Raw genomic sequence first — 16,206 nt, 5'->3', positions numbered from 1 at the left:
TTTAATACAAAATACTACAAAATATGACACAAGTTTTATTTATTTATTTATCGGATGGGATATACCTAAACCTTGCTACAACACTATAGGCAGTGTACCTAATCGTAGAGTAGTGTAGTTTTTAGTAAGTCCGGTTCGTTCCACAGGGAGCTGGTGAAGTTAACGCTATATTATTAAGTTTATTTGTAAAAATATATATATAAATAAGTAGTAGTATTATTATAAAATGGGGGTTTTACCGTTTAATGACCGGTTTGTCGATTTTAAGCGTAAAAATAAATGACAAAAATTAAAGTGCGTAAAATAAATTGCGATAAATAAAATGACAGAAAATAAAATTGCGAGTAATAAAATGACAGTAAATAAAGATACGATGAGAAATATAATAAAAGAATTATGCTTATTTAAACTTCCGTAATCATGATGTTTGACGTGTTGATTTTAATTTATTACCATGGGTTAATTGTCCTTTGTCCTGGATTATTCAATACGTCTATCTGGTTTTTGTCCATAATAGTCCATCGGTCATAAATATAAAGTGCGAGTATCCTCGTCAAATTACCCTTATACCCGAAGTCAAATATTCCAACTGATTAAGGATTTAAACTGTGACGCAGTTATCACTTCTGTCAACAATTACATCAGTTATCACTGTATGTAATCCACCCCTGTTTTAATTAGTTTATGAATATTAATTCATCCACTTGATCAGAATGAATAATCAATTACCCAACCCAATTGATTAATTAAATGATTATAACAGATTCCATATGAACATCACTAAATAGGACAACCATAATCATTATTAATTATTAGGTTAATTAATTTGAAGATAGGTTCGACAGACTCCAATGAGTTGTCACTCAATTAGACAATACCCCCCATCTATTAATAGCCCATAGTTCAATTTCCACAAGTGTCGTTCTTTTGTTCAAACCCCAATTATGGTACAAAGCCCAATTACCCAATTTTAGTAATTAGCCCAACATCATGATTACTTCATTTTAAATAAGCATAATAACGACTTAGCTACGAAACATTAATGTAAAAAGGTTGAACATAACTTACAATGATTAAAAATAGCGTAGCGTTACACGGACAGAATTTCGACTTACACACTCAAACGATCTCTATCATAAATCTTATTATTATCATAATTTAAAATTAAAATTAAGATTATTGTTATATCTGATTACATTAACATTATGATAGAGAATTATAAATATAGATATTGATATTTGATATAGAAAAATAAGAAAAAAGATAGAAAGAAAAAAAGGATCGAAAAAATATCCCCCCTAATTCATCGAACATATCGTTCGTTTTATAGGAAAATTAGAATTCAAATTTTCATTTACGACCCCTGAACTATGCTCAATTAACAACTTTTTATTATTTAATATTATTCTTATTATGAATTATTTAAATATTATATTTTATTCTTGTGCATAGTTGACTTGTAATTTTTACACCGTTGCGTCGAGCGTTGAGAGTTGGTTCATGTCCCAGTTCCGGATTTTCGAACGTCCTTGCGTACGCTGAGATATTTTGTACTTTGCGTTTCGTAACTTGTACTCTTGTCATTTTTAGACGTTCCTTATCAATAAATTGAACCTTTTTAATTGTATCTTGTACTTTTGAGCTTTTTGGACGTTTTGGTCTTTCAAATCTTCGTTTTTGTCTTTAAATCTTCATTTTCGAGCGATTTGCGTCTTTCGTCTTCGCACTTATTTATTTAACTATTACAACTAAAAATAAGGAAATTACATTTAAAAACTTTACATATTGGAACGATATTGCTACTAAATATATGTTCATTTGGAGCACTATCAATGTTCTTTAGGAGAAGGTAATGAACCAATTGATGAAGCTGAAATGTTAGCTACACTTATAGCTAATGGATATGAACCAACAACAGAAGAAATTCAAATGCTAAAAGAAGAAGACAGATATCGATATAAATCATCGATAGAAGAACCTCCGAAATTAGAGTTAAAGCCACTTCCAAACCATTTGGAATACGCTTATTTACATGGTGAATCTGAATTACCTGTAATAATATCGTCTTCTCTTACTGAAAATGAGAAATCACAACTCATTTCTGTGTTGAAAGCTCATAAACCAGCCATTGCATGGAAGATTCATGATATTAAAGGAATAAGTCCTTCGTATTGCACACATAAAATCCTTATGGAAGAAGGTCATAAAACGTATGTGCAACGCCAACGAAGACTAAATCCTAATATGCAAGATGTAGTTAAGAAAGAGATTATTAAACTGCTAGATGCAGGTTTAATTTATCCAATCTCTGATAGTCCATGGGTAAGCCCAGTTCAATGCGTACCTAAGAAGGGTGGCATGACTGTCATTACAAATGAGAAAAATGAGCTTATTCCTACTAGGACTGTAACAGGATGGCGTGTATGTATTGATTATAGAAAATTAAATGACGCCACCAGAAAAGATCACTTTCCCTTACCTTTCATAGATCAAATGTTGGAAAGATTAGCCGGAAATAGTTACTATTGTTTTCTAGATGGATTTTCCGGATATTTTCAAATTCCAATAGCACCCGAAGATCAAGAGAAAACCACATTCACGTGCCCTTATGGTACTTTTGCTTACAAACGCATGCCATTTGGACTTTGTAACGCCCCTGCAACCTTTCAAAGGTGTATGATGGCAATTTTTCACGACATGATAGAAGAATACATGGAAGTATTCATGGATGACTTTTCAGTCTTCGGTGATACATTTAAATCATGTCTAGTTAATCTGGAACGAATGCTAATTAGATGCGAAAAATCAAATCTAGTACTTAATTGGGAGAAATGTCATTTCATGGTTAAAGAAGGCATCGTTCTTGGACATAAAATTTCAAAAGAAGGAATTGAAGTGGATAGAGCTAAAGTAGATGTAATTGCTAAACTTCCACATCCCACCAATGTTAGAGGAGTTAGGAGTTTTCTAGGGCATGCCGGTTTTTACCGACGTTTTATAAAAGATTTTTCTAAAATTGCCACTCCTATGAATAAACTCCTAGAAAAGGATGCGCCATTCATCTTTTCAGATGAATGTATCAAATCTTTTAATATTCTTAAAGAAAAACTCACTAATGCACCGATCATGATAACACCAAATTGGAATCTACCATTTGAACTAATGTGCGATGCAAGTGATTTTGCAATGGGAGCCGTTTTAGGACAAAGGATTGAAAAACGATTTCAACCTATATATTATGCTAGTAAGACATTACAAGGAGCACAAACGAACTATACAACTACTGAAAAAGAACTCCTTGCTATTGTCTTTGCTTTTGACAAATTTCGATCATATCTCGTTCTAGCAAAAACGGTGGTCTATACCGACCATTCTGCTCTTAGATACCTATTTTCAAAACAAGATGCTAAACCAAGATTAATCCGTTGGATCTTACTCTTACAAGAGTTTGATATTGAAATCCGAGATAAAAGAGGAGCAGAAAATCTCGCCGCTGATCATCTTTCTCGTCTTGAAAATCCCGAATTAGAAGTTCTGAATGAATCGGCCATACAAGACAACTTTCCTGATGAATATCTATTGAAGATAGATTATAAAGAAATCCGATGGTTTGCAGACTATGCAAACTATTTAGTATGTGGATTCCTTGAAAAAGGATTATCGTACCAAAGACGAAAGAAATTCTTCAGTGATATAAAACACTATTTCTGGGAAGATCCACATCTGTTTAAAAGTTGTCCCGATGGAATAATACGCCGATGTGTATTTGGAGATGAAGCTAGTAAAATTTTAAACCATTGTCACACAGGACCAACAGGAGGGCATTATGGGCCTCAACTAACAGCAAGAAAAGTTTATGAAGCTGGATTCTATTGGCCTACAATTTACAAAGACGCACACCTTCTTTGCAAATCCTGTGATGCATGTCAAAGGGCCGGAAAAATAAGTCAACGTGATGAAATGCCACAAAATGTCATCCAAGTATGTGAAGTATTTGACATTTGGGGTATTGACTTTATGGGTCCATTTCCAAAATCTAATAATAATCTATATATACTCGTAGCCATTGATTATGTATCTAAATGGGCGGAAGCACAAGCTCTCCCAACTAACGATGCACGAGTTGTAGTCAACTTTTTAAAACGTCTTTTTGCAAGGTTTGGAACACCGAAAGCTTTAATAAGTGATCGGGGTACTCATTTCTGTAATAATCAACTTGAGAAAGATCTTAAAAGATATGGAGTAACTCATAAAATCTCCACCGCATATCATCCACAAACAAGTGGACAAGTTGAAAATACCAACCGAGCTTTAAAATGTATTCTAGAAAAAACCGTAGGATCAAATCCGAAGGAATGGTCCATTAAATTGGAGGATGCACTCTGGGCTTTTAGAACAGCCTACAAAACTCCAATTGGAACCACACCTTTTAGACTTGTTTATGGAAAAGCATGTCATCTTCCAGTAGAAATTGAACACAAAGCATTTTGGGCTTTGAAGACATGTAATCTTGATTTACATGAAGCTGGACGTCTACGATTAAGTCAACTAAACGAATTAGAAGAATTAAGACATGAAGCATACGAAAATTCGTTAATCTATAAAGAAAGAACGAAGAAATGGCATGATAAAAGAATCAGAAGTTCAAAAGAATTTAAAGAAGGAGACAGAGTTCTTCTTTTCAATTCACGATTCAAGCTATTTCCTGGAAAATTGAAATCAAGATGGTCTGGACCATTCATAGTCAAAAGAGTTTTCCCATACGGAACGATAGAATTGATAAATTCAAATGGGATTGAATTTAAAGTTAATGGTCACAGAGTTAAACATTACATACATGGTCCGATGGAAGTCGACAACGAAGTTAATCACAATTTCGACACCACAGCTAACTAAGTGTGGGGAGAATCAAGTCTTTAAAGGATAATATGTATTTCTGTTAGAGTTAGATTGTCTGTTTTCGTGTAGTTCTCGAAAATGGAACACGTATGGTCTTTCCCTAGCAGACCCTAAAGAACTAGTCTTCTCCCCCCATTCTGAATTTTTATTTTTTTTAGGTTTTTACGAAATGAAGACTGCCTGTGAACTAAACCATGGTCTAATGCTACACGCTTTGATCACTAAACGTAATAATGACATACTACCGAGTGAAATAGTATCAGTAATCAGAGAAAGAATGGACGGAGTTAGAAAAGAATCCAGATGCGAAGATAATAAGTTACAATTTGGTAAAGGAAAATCAAAATCCGCAGCGAAAAGAAGAGCACGACACCTAGAAAGATGTCACAAATGCGGAAAATGGTCACATGGAGGTAAATGTTCAAATAATCAAACCTATTCAAATACCGAATTTGTTACTTTATGCAGAGACGGACCGTTCATATGTTTAGAAGAAAAGATACTGAATGCTCGAGGTTACGCCTATGTAGCCATGGAAAACCAATTAAACCGACTATCTTATGAATGGGATAGATCATATAACTAAGAAATCTATTTCACAGGTATGTCTGTACAGTTTTTATTTTTATTTTTAACCTTTTGATAATAAACGCTAATTTGTTCGCTAAAAAGTATTAAATTGGTATTAAATAAAATTAGGTTTGGCGACCGAAATTATTGATATCATTCAAAAATTTATTACATCACTGCGAAATTTAACGTTTATTCTTAAGGTATAAATATCTTTAATCAATCAACCCAAAATATTTCAAAAATTCGTCATGAGTTAAACTAGGTCTTGGAACCGAAATTACTTTACCGAAAAGAGGGGCGCATATTTTTGATAATATTTGATTGATTAAAGTGGGATAAAAAGACAAAAAGATTTTTAATTTTATTTTTACCATATTTTTAAAATTAATATTTAAATCTTAAATTAATGTTGAAAACTTTGTAAAAACAATATATTTAAAATTGTAAATATTTGAAAAATTAATATAAGTTTGGTATGAATTTATAATATGAATTTTTAAATTAAAGTTGGTGTGAATTTTTAATTTTTAAAATATGAATTTTTAATTTTATGCATTTCAAATTTTAAGTTTGGTGTGAATTGTTAATTTTTAATTTTGAATTTTATATTTAAGTTGTGTGAATTTAAAAACAAAAATTTACTTTATCTCATTAAGTTAAGAATATGATTTTTAAAATTCGTCGTAAGTTGAAGACTAGGTCTTTGAACCGAAATTGCTTTACCCGAGGGAGGGACGAGAACTTTTATTATCATTATTTTTAATCTTATTGATTTAAAGTATGCCAAAAACATTAAAAAACCCAAAAATCTTAGCTTTTAAAACAATCGCTACAAAAAGACAAATTTTAAAATTTTGTCGAAGGACGGACTAGGACATCGATCCGAAACGACCTCGTCCTAAATAACAAGGGAAACAAAATTTTAAAATTAATTTCTTAATTGTTTTCAAAAGTTAATTATTAAAAAAAAAAAAAAAATACCAAACTCCGCGACTCGCGGAGTTTGGTGCTTAAATCTCCGCGACTCGCGGAGGGACCGAAAATCAGAAAAAAAAATATAAAGAGCTGAACGATCAGTGCACTCCAAAACCCAAAACACAGAAAAAAATACTGCGAAAAACACCCCGAAAAACCCGAGAAAAAACCCCAAAAATCCCAATTTTTAACCGTTAATCACCAAATCTTTTGCTAAAATCATGTTGAGAAGGATGCTATCTAAGAATTACTCAAGAAAAACGGTAAATTTCTACACCTAAACACCATTTAATTCGAAATTTGATGTTCTTGAGCTATTTTTTCCCCAATTTGATTTTGATGTTTTTTAGTGTAATTAGACTTAAATTGTTTATGTATTATGCTTGTATAACCTAGATTGATGCTGTTTAACATGATTAGAAGCCTTAAACTTCAAATTTTGAATAATCTAGGGTTTGTGTTCTTGAGCAAATTTGGGGCTTTTTGATATAAACAGGTTATGGCCGATTTTTGTTATGAATTGTTGCTAAATTGAGTAGTGTAACATATCTAGGTAGTTAAATGATCCAAACTTTGAGCCTAAACATGATTTTGAGAATTAAAGTGGACTTTTTCAAGTCTAAAATTCATGAACTTGATTTTTGAAAGATAATGCCATTTGAGACTTGTTTAATTGCTAGTAATGATTATTTTGACATGTTATTTGAGTTGAATGCTTATGAACTTGGCGAACATTTTCGTATATGCTTATTTGAAAAAGTGTAGATTTGATAAAAATGTGAAAATAAGCTTAAGTTTGATATAAATTGATAATGTCATTGTAATTATTTTGATTGATGATTTTGCTGACACTAATGCATATTTGGATGCACAAAAATTGTGTTTGATGTGTTTTGCAGAATGAAAGGGGTGAATCTTCATCCCAAGCCCGCAATGCTCCTGCTGAGAATTTGGAACAACAGGAGGTGGATAACTACTACAAGCAGGATGTACCTCATCCAGTCATGACCTTTTCCGATATGCATTTGGAAGAGTTGCACCCGAACCTGAGATTTGACAGACTTTGGATAGATTATCCAAAATATCAACGGGGTTTGCATACTCTTCATTCCAAGGTTGTTGAGGTACCGAGGGTCATAGAATGGGGACCCTTAGAAGCTATAGAATTGGCCGGGCCAATTAGGGAATTACTTGTACAGAGGTATGGTAATTCTTCTTTTAATGACTGGATATGTTTATTCACCATACGCAGACCTGTATATAAAGTATGGTGTGAAGAGTTGTTATGTAGTATAGAGTTGAATGATCGGGTAGCTAGTTTAACCGATCGTTCTTTTATTAGATTTTTGTTAGGCGGTTCGATGCGACACATGTCTTTACTGGACATGGCTCAGGCTTTACGTATATATACGCCTGAGGAGTTAGCGTCTGCCGATTGTAGAGGATTGATACTAAACGGTAGAAAGATAGATGAGAATTTTGATACACACGGTGTGTGGAGTCAAATGACAAGCCATCACCGTTTCAAAGGGGGAAATTACTCTTATTTGGATATAGATAGAGCCGAATTAAGAGTGATACATAGGTTTTTAGCTAATTCGATTACACAAAGGGGTAAAAACAAGGAAAAAGTAAATGAACAGGATTTGTTTTACCATATGTGTATTCGAGACCCACAGAGCGCTGTAAGTATACCATATTGTGTGGGTTATTATTTATCAGCTATGGTTCGGGGGATGCGACCACATAGCATAATAGGAGGTGGTATTTTTATTACTTTGATTGGTGAATATCTCGGTGTGGATATAAGTCGGGGGGGATTATTACTAGAAGAGCCGGAACCCCGCGATACTATAGGTTTAAATGTATACCATGGTGCGAAAGTTTTGAAGAGGCGAAATAACGCCGCAGTACGATACCATGGTAGACATCCACAGGTGGAGAGAAACCAGCAGCAAGGTAATGTAGGAGGGGGGAATGAGATGCAAGAAATGCATAGGTTTATAGCTTCTCAGGAATACGAAAATGCTAGACAGAGAGCATTTGAAGATTGGCAAGTTCATCAGAACCAGATCATAGCTCATTGCCAACATATAGGTAGAAACTATATTCCTACACCGAAACCCGTCTTCCCTCCTTGGTCGATAGAGATGCAGCCACCATATCCTACGTATGACCCTGCCGAAGCATTCTATAGCACTTATGGTTATGCCTGGAACCCCTATTGGTACCAATATCATCCTTAGTTTACTTATTATTATTATTTTTTTTATTTTGTAATTTGTAATTATTGATACATTTAATATTTTTGTTAATATTGTAATCATTTTTATAATTATCTAACTTTTATTCTTAGATTTTAATAATTTTTGAATGTGGGGTAATATACCAAACTTCAAAAATATGTATATATGTTTGCAGTTTATCTTATGTACACAACAGGGTAAAACAACGCATTTTCAAAGACTGGCATTAAGTTCAGCAAAAGCAACTAATTTTGACGACAAGATGCAAAATATATGTGAAATAACAACAAGACGGAATGAACAAATGATGTGCACCATTTATCATTCAGCAAACAAACGCCAATATATTTGGAAACTTTGGTAAAAATTTAATCATTTTCACACAAATCACCCTCAATAATTTAAATTGTTACTGATTTCTTGCAAATGAGGGCATTGCAAGATCTTAAGTGTGGGAAGGGGTTAAATTCTTTCGGATTTTAAAATTTTTTACTTTATACACTTGGTTACCATTAAAAATACTAGTAAAGCAGTAGTTGTATTAGAATCTAGTGCTCTCTGATAAAAAAGAACAGCCCTAGTCATATATACTGACTACCCAATTCTAGTAAAAAATTTTCAATTAAATGAATTCAAATCATGTTTATACATATTTATGAACGATAAAACTAGGTTTTAACACCGAAATTATTGTTATCTCAGAAAGAACATAAATTAAGAAACAAACTAAAATGTCAAAATTCATTTAAAATGGAATAGAGGACGATAAAAAGAAAAATAAAAAAAAACAAGTGTGGAAAAATTTACCAAGTTATCTTAAACATATGTCACATATATCTGTAACAAATAACTGAAAATACTTTTGCTTTGGACTAAACTAAACTGTTTTACCTGATGAAAGAAAAGAAGAGATGGATCTACACGATGAATCAATTCCATCATTAAAAGGAAGTAAAGTCTTCCGAAAAAGACACGCGCTTCTTGATTTAGGTCATGAAGTTGTCGTTCAGACCAGCTGTAGGTTGACGAAAAATCTAGAAAAGTCATCACTAAAATCAGCAGGAAATCCACGGACCTCAGCATTAAACAGGGTCGCCATGTGGTCAGATTTATCCTAACCATGAGAAGGATTTATCTCGTACAATGGGGGGCACCGTGCAAATTAGCTTGATAAGACTAATGAATCAGATCCCCAGAAAGGATAATCTCCTTAAAGATTAAAAATCAGCTTTTAAGACTGATATTACTCAATCCTAGAGATTGACCTTAAAGATTGAGAATTACAAACTCATGGAATTCAATGATATCTAAACTCGAGCTTAAACGAGAAAATATTTTGATCAAAATTACAAATCGATTTGTTTTCTGAAAACCCTATTTTCAATGCGTTCATTACCATTGAACGTAAAATCCTAGGAATTCACCTGGAATTCATTAGGTCACCTGAACTAAATCGGGTGTCAACCGTAAGAACGGTGGTTGCATAGCATGGTCAAAGACAGGACCTTGTGCCAGGCCGAAAAATTATAAGGGTGAGCTTTACTATTGCTCCTACCAAGGATAGTAATTGCGTCCGACACGTTATAGACCATAATCAAAAGCATGTCAGGGGACATTGCCTTAACAGTTGCTTGTTCAACGCTTTCCTTTACAACCGGACGGTAGTTTACCGAAAGGTAATATACGGAACAAGTAAACTGGATGTGTGCTATTCGATACCGGGATAGCAGTGGATTACACGAGCCTAAAAGTTTTAGCCAAAATATTGATCCACAAATATATTTTGCAACACCAATGATGGATCAAATCAGAAAACTTGTCTAGGGTAAAATCTAGCTTGAATTTTCAAAAGATCAAATGTTTTCATAAAGATCCAATTTCCTTAAAGGATCTAAATTTTTATAGTCATGTGGGACTGTAAACCATATCGTTACTACCATTGTTTATACCGCCGTATAGAAATCACTGATGTACAAAGTGTGAAAAATAAAGAAGTGATTCTAGTATTTCAAGACGATATTGCTTGAGGACAAGCAACGCTCAAGTGTGGGAATATTTGATAATGCTAAAAACGAACATATATTTCATAACATTATTCCTCAAGAAAGACAAGCTTTTAGTTGCAATTGTTCTATTTACAAGTGATAATCGTTTAAATAATAAAAGGTGAAGACAAAAGACAGATTCGACAAATTGAAGACGCAAACGACCAAAAAGCTCAAAAGTACAAAAGACAATCAAAAAGGTTCCAATTATTGATAAGAAACGTCTCGAAATTACAAGAGTACAAGATTCAAAACGCAAAGTACAAAATATAAAATTGTACGCAAGGACGTTCGAAAATCCGGAACCGGGACCAGAGTCAACTCTCAACGCTCGACGCAACGGACTAAAAATTACAAGTTAACTATGTATATAAATATAATATAATATATAATTAATTATATTAATTATATATATATTATATATATATATTAAAAACCGTCGGCAGAGAAAACTCCAAGGGTGTGAGCTGTAAATACATCCTCCGCGACTCGCGGAGTTTGAAGAGGATTTTGCCGCGAGTCGCGGAGCCCCAAATTTCAACTCTGGCTATAAACCAAACCGAATTCTGATCATTTTTCATATTCTATTTCTCTCATCTCTCTATCTATATGATATATATATATATATATATATATATATATATATATATATATATATATATATATATATATATATAATTTATATTTTAATTTTAATTTTAATTATAATCCTAATAATAAGGGTATGTTAGCGAATGTTGTAAGGGTGTAAGTCGAAATTCTGTCCGTGTAACGCTACGCTATTTTTAATCATTGTAAGTTATGTTCAACCTTTTTATATTAATGTCTCGTAGCTAAGTTATTATTATGCTTATTTAAAACGAAGTAGTCATGATGTTGGGCTAATTACTAAAATTGGGTAATTGGGCTTTGTACCATAATTGGGATTTGGATAAAAGAACGACACTTGTGGAAATTAGACTATGGGCTATTAATGGGCTTTATATTTGTTTAACTAAATGAAAGTTTGTTAATGTTAATATAAAGATTTACAATTGGGCGTCCCTATAAATTACCATATACACTCGATCGGACACGATGGGCGGGGTATTTATATGTACGAATAATCGTTCATTTAACCGGACACGGGAATGGATTAATAGCCACTAGAATAATTAAAACAGGGGTGAAATTACATTCAAGGGTAATTGGTGTAATTGTTAACAAAGTAGTAAAACCTTGGTTTACACGCAGTCGATAACCTGGTGTATTCATTAAACAAAGTATTAAAACCTTGTTACAATTCGAATCCCCAATTAGTTGGAATATTTAACTTCGGGTATAAGAATAATTTGATGAGGACACTCGCACTTTATATTTATGACTGATTGACTGTTATGGACAAAAACCAGACGGACATATTAAATAATCCAGGACAAAGGACAATTAACCCATGGGCATAAAACTAAAATCAACACGTCAAATATCATGATTACGGAAGTTTAAATAAGCATAATTCTTTTATTTCATATTTAATTTCCTTTATTTTATATTTAATTGCACTTCTAATTATCGCACTTTTATTTATTGTTATTTAATCGCACTTTTAATTATCGTACTTTTTAATTATCGCAATTTTATTTTATCGCACTTTTATTATTCGCAATTTCATTATCGTTATTTACTTTACGCTTTAATTTAAGTCTTGTATTTATTTTATATTTTACATTAGGTTTTAACTGCGACTAAAGTCTTAAAATCGACAAACCGGTCATTAAACGGTAAAAACCCCCCTTTATAATAATAATATTACTTATATATATATTTGTATTTTTATAAAAGTAAACTAATATAGCGTTGAGCTTTGTTTAAAGATTTTCCTGTGGAACGAACCGGACTTACTAAAAACTACACTACTGTACGATTAGGTACACTGCCTATAAGTGTTGTAGCAAGGTTTAAGTATATCCATTCTATAAATAAATAAATATCTTGTGTAAAATTGTATCATATTTAATAGTTTTTCCTAGTAAAATATAAACTATTTTGTATACACCTCGTACGACATCAGTAACCAATCGGGGGGAAGGGGGGAAGTAAATTTTTTTTTTCTTTTCGTTTTTTGAAAAAAACTTTGTTCACTAACATTATAGATTGGATGAAAATATAAACATTTAATAAAGAGACTTTGTGATAAATGTTTTTATTTTGGCGGGAAAACGCTCGAAGAAGTAATATATAACAATTATCGTGTTTTTCGAGCGTATGTTGAGGTTTTAGATATTAGGGTTTAGAGGGTTTAGATATTAGGGTTTAGAAATTTAGGGTTTAGGGTTTAGATTTACGGTTTAGATTTAGGATTTAGATTGAGTTTTTAACACGAACGGTTTAGAGTTTAGGGTTTGGTGTTTTGGTTTTATTCCATAAACCCAAAACACCAAACCCTAAACTCTAAATCGGGCTAAATTTTACTTCACAAAACATGAAAAAAAAAACGTTCACATTCTTCACGAACAATATTATCTTGAATGTTATTTTTGTCGATCGTTTTCCCGCCTACATAATAACATTCATCACGAAGTGTCTCTTCTAAATGTTCATATTTTCGTGTGATCTTGATGCCGGAAAAAAAAATTCAAAAAAAAATGAAATTTTTTTTTTGTGCTTCCCCCTGCTTCCTCCGATTGGTTATTTACCCATTGATCCTGCCCCTATATATATATATATATATATATATATATATATATATATATATATATATATATATATATATATATATATATATATATATATATTGCATATCGAGGCATCGTTTAAACTGTTATTCATATTTTAATTTTGATCTATAAATTTGGTCAGTCGTATTACCGATATGCGGATTCCACAGATCCAGATGTATGGTTCGAGGCAACTGAGGTAATTAATCATTAACGTTTAATGATCTATATTTCATGTTTGCCTATTTTCCCGCCGAAAGTAACGGAGACATACGCAAGAAAAATTTATGGAGTTTCAGGTATGGGAAGTTAAAGCTGCAGACCTGACCATCAGCCCTGTTTATTGTGCTGCAATTGGCACTGTCGATCCTAATAAGGTTAACTATTTTAATTTCATATTTTGAGTAAATTAAGTTTTGTTAGATGAATTTGCTATTAAATTGCATTAGTGTGTTTTTTTTTATTGTAAAAAAAGGGCGTTTCACTTCGATTCCCACGGTTATTACGTGTCCGAGAAGACAAGGCTCCAGAAGAAGCTTCAACTTCAGAAATGGTAAAGTACCATCTATTATATTATAATAATTATTATATTATTGTTATTGATTTTCTTTTTATTATCTACTTTTGTGTTTCAAGTTCATTTTCAATTGAAAAGTAGTATATCTGATATTGGATATAAAGGTTTAGTTAAAATACGGATTGGTGTAAAATGATAGAAGGTTCACATTTGATATTCTCAGGTTGCTGACATGTATAATGCTCAGAAACATACCCATAATAACAGTAAAGAGGACGATGAAGATGAATGAGAGGAATACACGCAGGCAAGTTTCTGCAATTTTTATAAGAATATGGTGATTGCTTCTTTCAATTTTTGTTTTTGTAACTACCGAAGAAAAAGTAATTCTCTGTTTCTGGAGAGAAGTTTGAATATATTTTAAAACTTCATACAGGTTACCCGGTAATAGGGTATGACGTGGCCATCTTGTCTTGCTGATTTGTGTAATATGGACTTGGGAGCACACAAAAAATAACAAAAAAACTGTGTTCTGTATGAAAGATATAAAATCGTGGATTTGTTTGTCGAAGTCAAAATTGGTCAACATTTTAATTTTTAATATGAATTTAAAATAGAATTTCAAAGTTTTTTGAACAAATAAACGATTATGTTATGTATTTAGACAATTATGTTAGAGTTTGTTTATGTGTAGTTTTCTTCTATTTTTACACGTATAATTTTGAAATATATCATTTAAATGTATACAAATTCCAATCCGATTAATATCCGAGTTGCCGATTACTCTCTAAACTCCTAATCGAGTACTTCCCGGGTAGCGAATTTTGCAACTTTGCATTTGTGTAATATGAATTGGGTGCATACCAAAAGAAAATAAAAACTGCGTTCGGTATGCATTTTCGGTGTGACTTGAGTCTGTGTTCATTCTATAGGAGTTAATGTAACTAAAAGTCAAAGCAATCAAGTTTTAGAATCTAGCTTCCCCTAAAAGGGGAACATAACAACAGTTTGAATATGGGAAAACAACTTTTAGTAGATAGGTAGGTGCTTTACCACCATTACTGGCTAGACCTAAAGAAAACTACCCCCACCACACTAAAGTGTATGTAGTTACCATAGTCAAGTTTCCAATATTTATCTATAGAGATACTATAAGGATTTTTTTTATGCAGTTAAGAAGAGCATTAGTTTTTAAAATCACATTTTAGACTTTTTAATTTTTGGGAATGTACCTAGTTAATAGTTGACATTTTTGTTATACATTTGTTGATCCGTAGTATGAAATTTTTATCTACTTTGAAAAAACATGTAGATGATACGCTGCACGCAATGTCATCTAGATGTTTCCGGGTTTTCCACTATATGATTTATGCATTGAAAATATTGGTTCGCTAGCGGCTTAACATCGTGCGATGTTGTATGGGAGTCGAGCGTACTTTCTTTTGGCGTTGTATCATTGATCGTAATTGTACATTATTTATATGTACCAAAGGGTCATTGACCTCGGGTATTGTGGTGACCCTTCAACAAATAAGTTAATAAGTTATGGGTTTAAATTCAGAGGTGGATATATTCGTGGAAAAATGATTCATAAGAAGTAATATGTACTTGCAAATGACTTTACATTAGATTTTGATTCTGATTTGTGGGTCCTAACATTTCTCACCTTCCGGTGGTTGGCCCATACATCATCATGTCAATTTCACCAATAGCATCCCAAGCCTAATTAAATATTTAAAGCCTCATATGCATCAAGCATATCTTTTGGTAACTTTATGATAATTGTCTCTGTAATCTACAGGTGGTAAATTTAGTAAGCTACGTTAGTAAGGTAACGCGTGAAATGGTAGTTTTATATGAGTTACCGCAGTTAAAGTTGTAGGTTTCTTTGAATCAGTTAGAGCTTTGTTTGGGTAATTTGAAATGAGTTGCTGCAATTTCATATGGATGTTTCAATGGTTGCTCCGGCGACTTGTGTTTTCTGTTTTTTGGCCGACGGCGAGTTTGTTTCGGCTGGTGAGATGGGTGCTGGTTTGGTAATTCACGGTCGCTGGTTTGTTTGTTTGGGTCCCTACGGGTTTAGATTCGTTGATTTGGTGTTGTTTTGGTTTAATGGCCGTGGTTGTTTGGTTGTTTCAATAGTTGTGTTATTGATGGCATTAAAGTTGCAATGTTATTGGTTTGTTAGGGAGGCTAGTTCAATAGGTTCATTTTTTTTTGTTGGTTCAATGGTTCGGTTTCCACGGAGTTAGGAT

The 16,206-nt window shown here is 32.7% G+C and overlaps 1 protein-coding gene across 2 annotated transcripts in view; it reads left to right on the top strand.

Annotated features, from left to right (window-relative positions):
• Positions 1 to 14,647, top strand: part of LOC139876647 (DNA ligase 1-like) — a 29,665-nt gene extending 15,018 nt beyond the window's left edge. Inside the window, exons 2-6 of one of the 2 annotated variants that reach the window (XM_071864002.1) lie at positions 13,577 to 13,633; positions 13,734 to 13,811; positions 13,910 to 13,987; positions 14,175 to 14,258; positions 14,388 to 14,647. In XM_071864002.1, coding sequence (XP_071720103.1) covers positions 13,577 to 13,633; positions 13,734 to 13,811; positions 13,910 to 13,987; positions 14,175 to 14,243 — 282 coding nt within the window. In that variant the 3' untranslated portion in view covers positions 14,244 to 14,258; positions 14,388 to 14,647. Of the gene's footprint in view, positions 1 to 13,576; positions 13,634 to 13,733; positions 13,812 to 13,909; positions 13,988 to 14,174; positions 14,289 to 14,387 lie in introns of both variants that reach the window. The other variant, XM_071864003.1, reaches the window with a different exon arrangement.
• The last annotated feature ends 1,559 nt before the right edge of the window (positions 14,648 to 16,206 follow it).

Source organism: Rutidosis leptorrhynchoides, chromosome 11 (genome assembly GCF_046630445.1).
Source record: "Rutidosis leptorrhynchoides isolate AG116_Rl617_1_P2 chromosome 11, CSIRO_AGI_Rlap_v1, whole genome shotgun sequence".
Taxonomy (NCBI): domain Eukaryota; kingdom Viridiplantae; phylum Streptophyta; class Magnoliopsida; order Asterales; family Asteraceae; genus Rutidosis; species Rutidosis leptorrhynchoides.
Note: the sequence above shows the minus strand (reverse complement) of the source record. Positions and strands in the feature narration are given on the sequence as shown.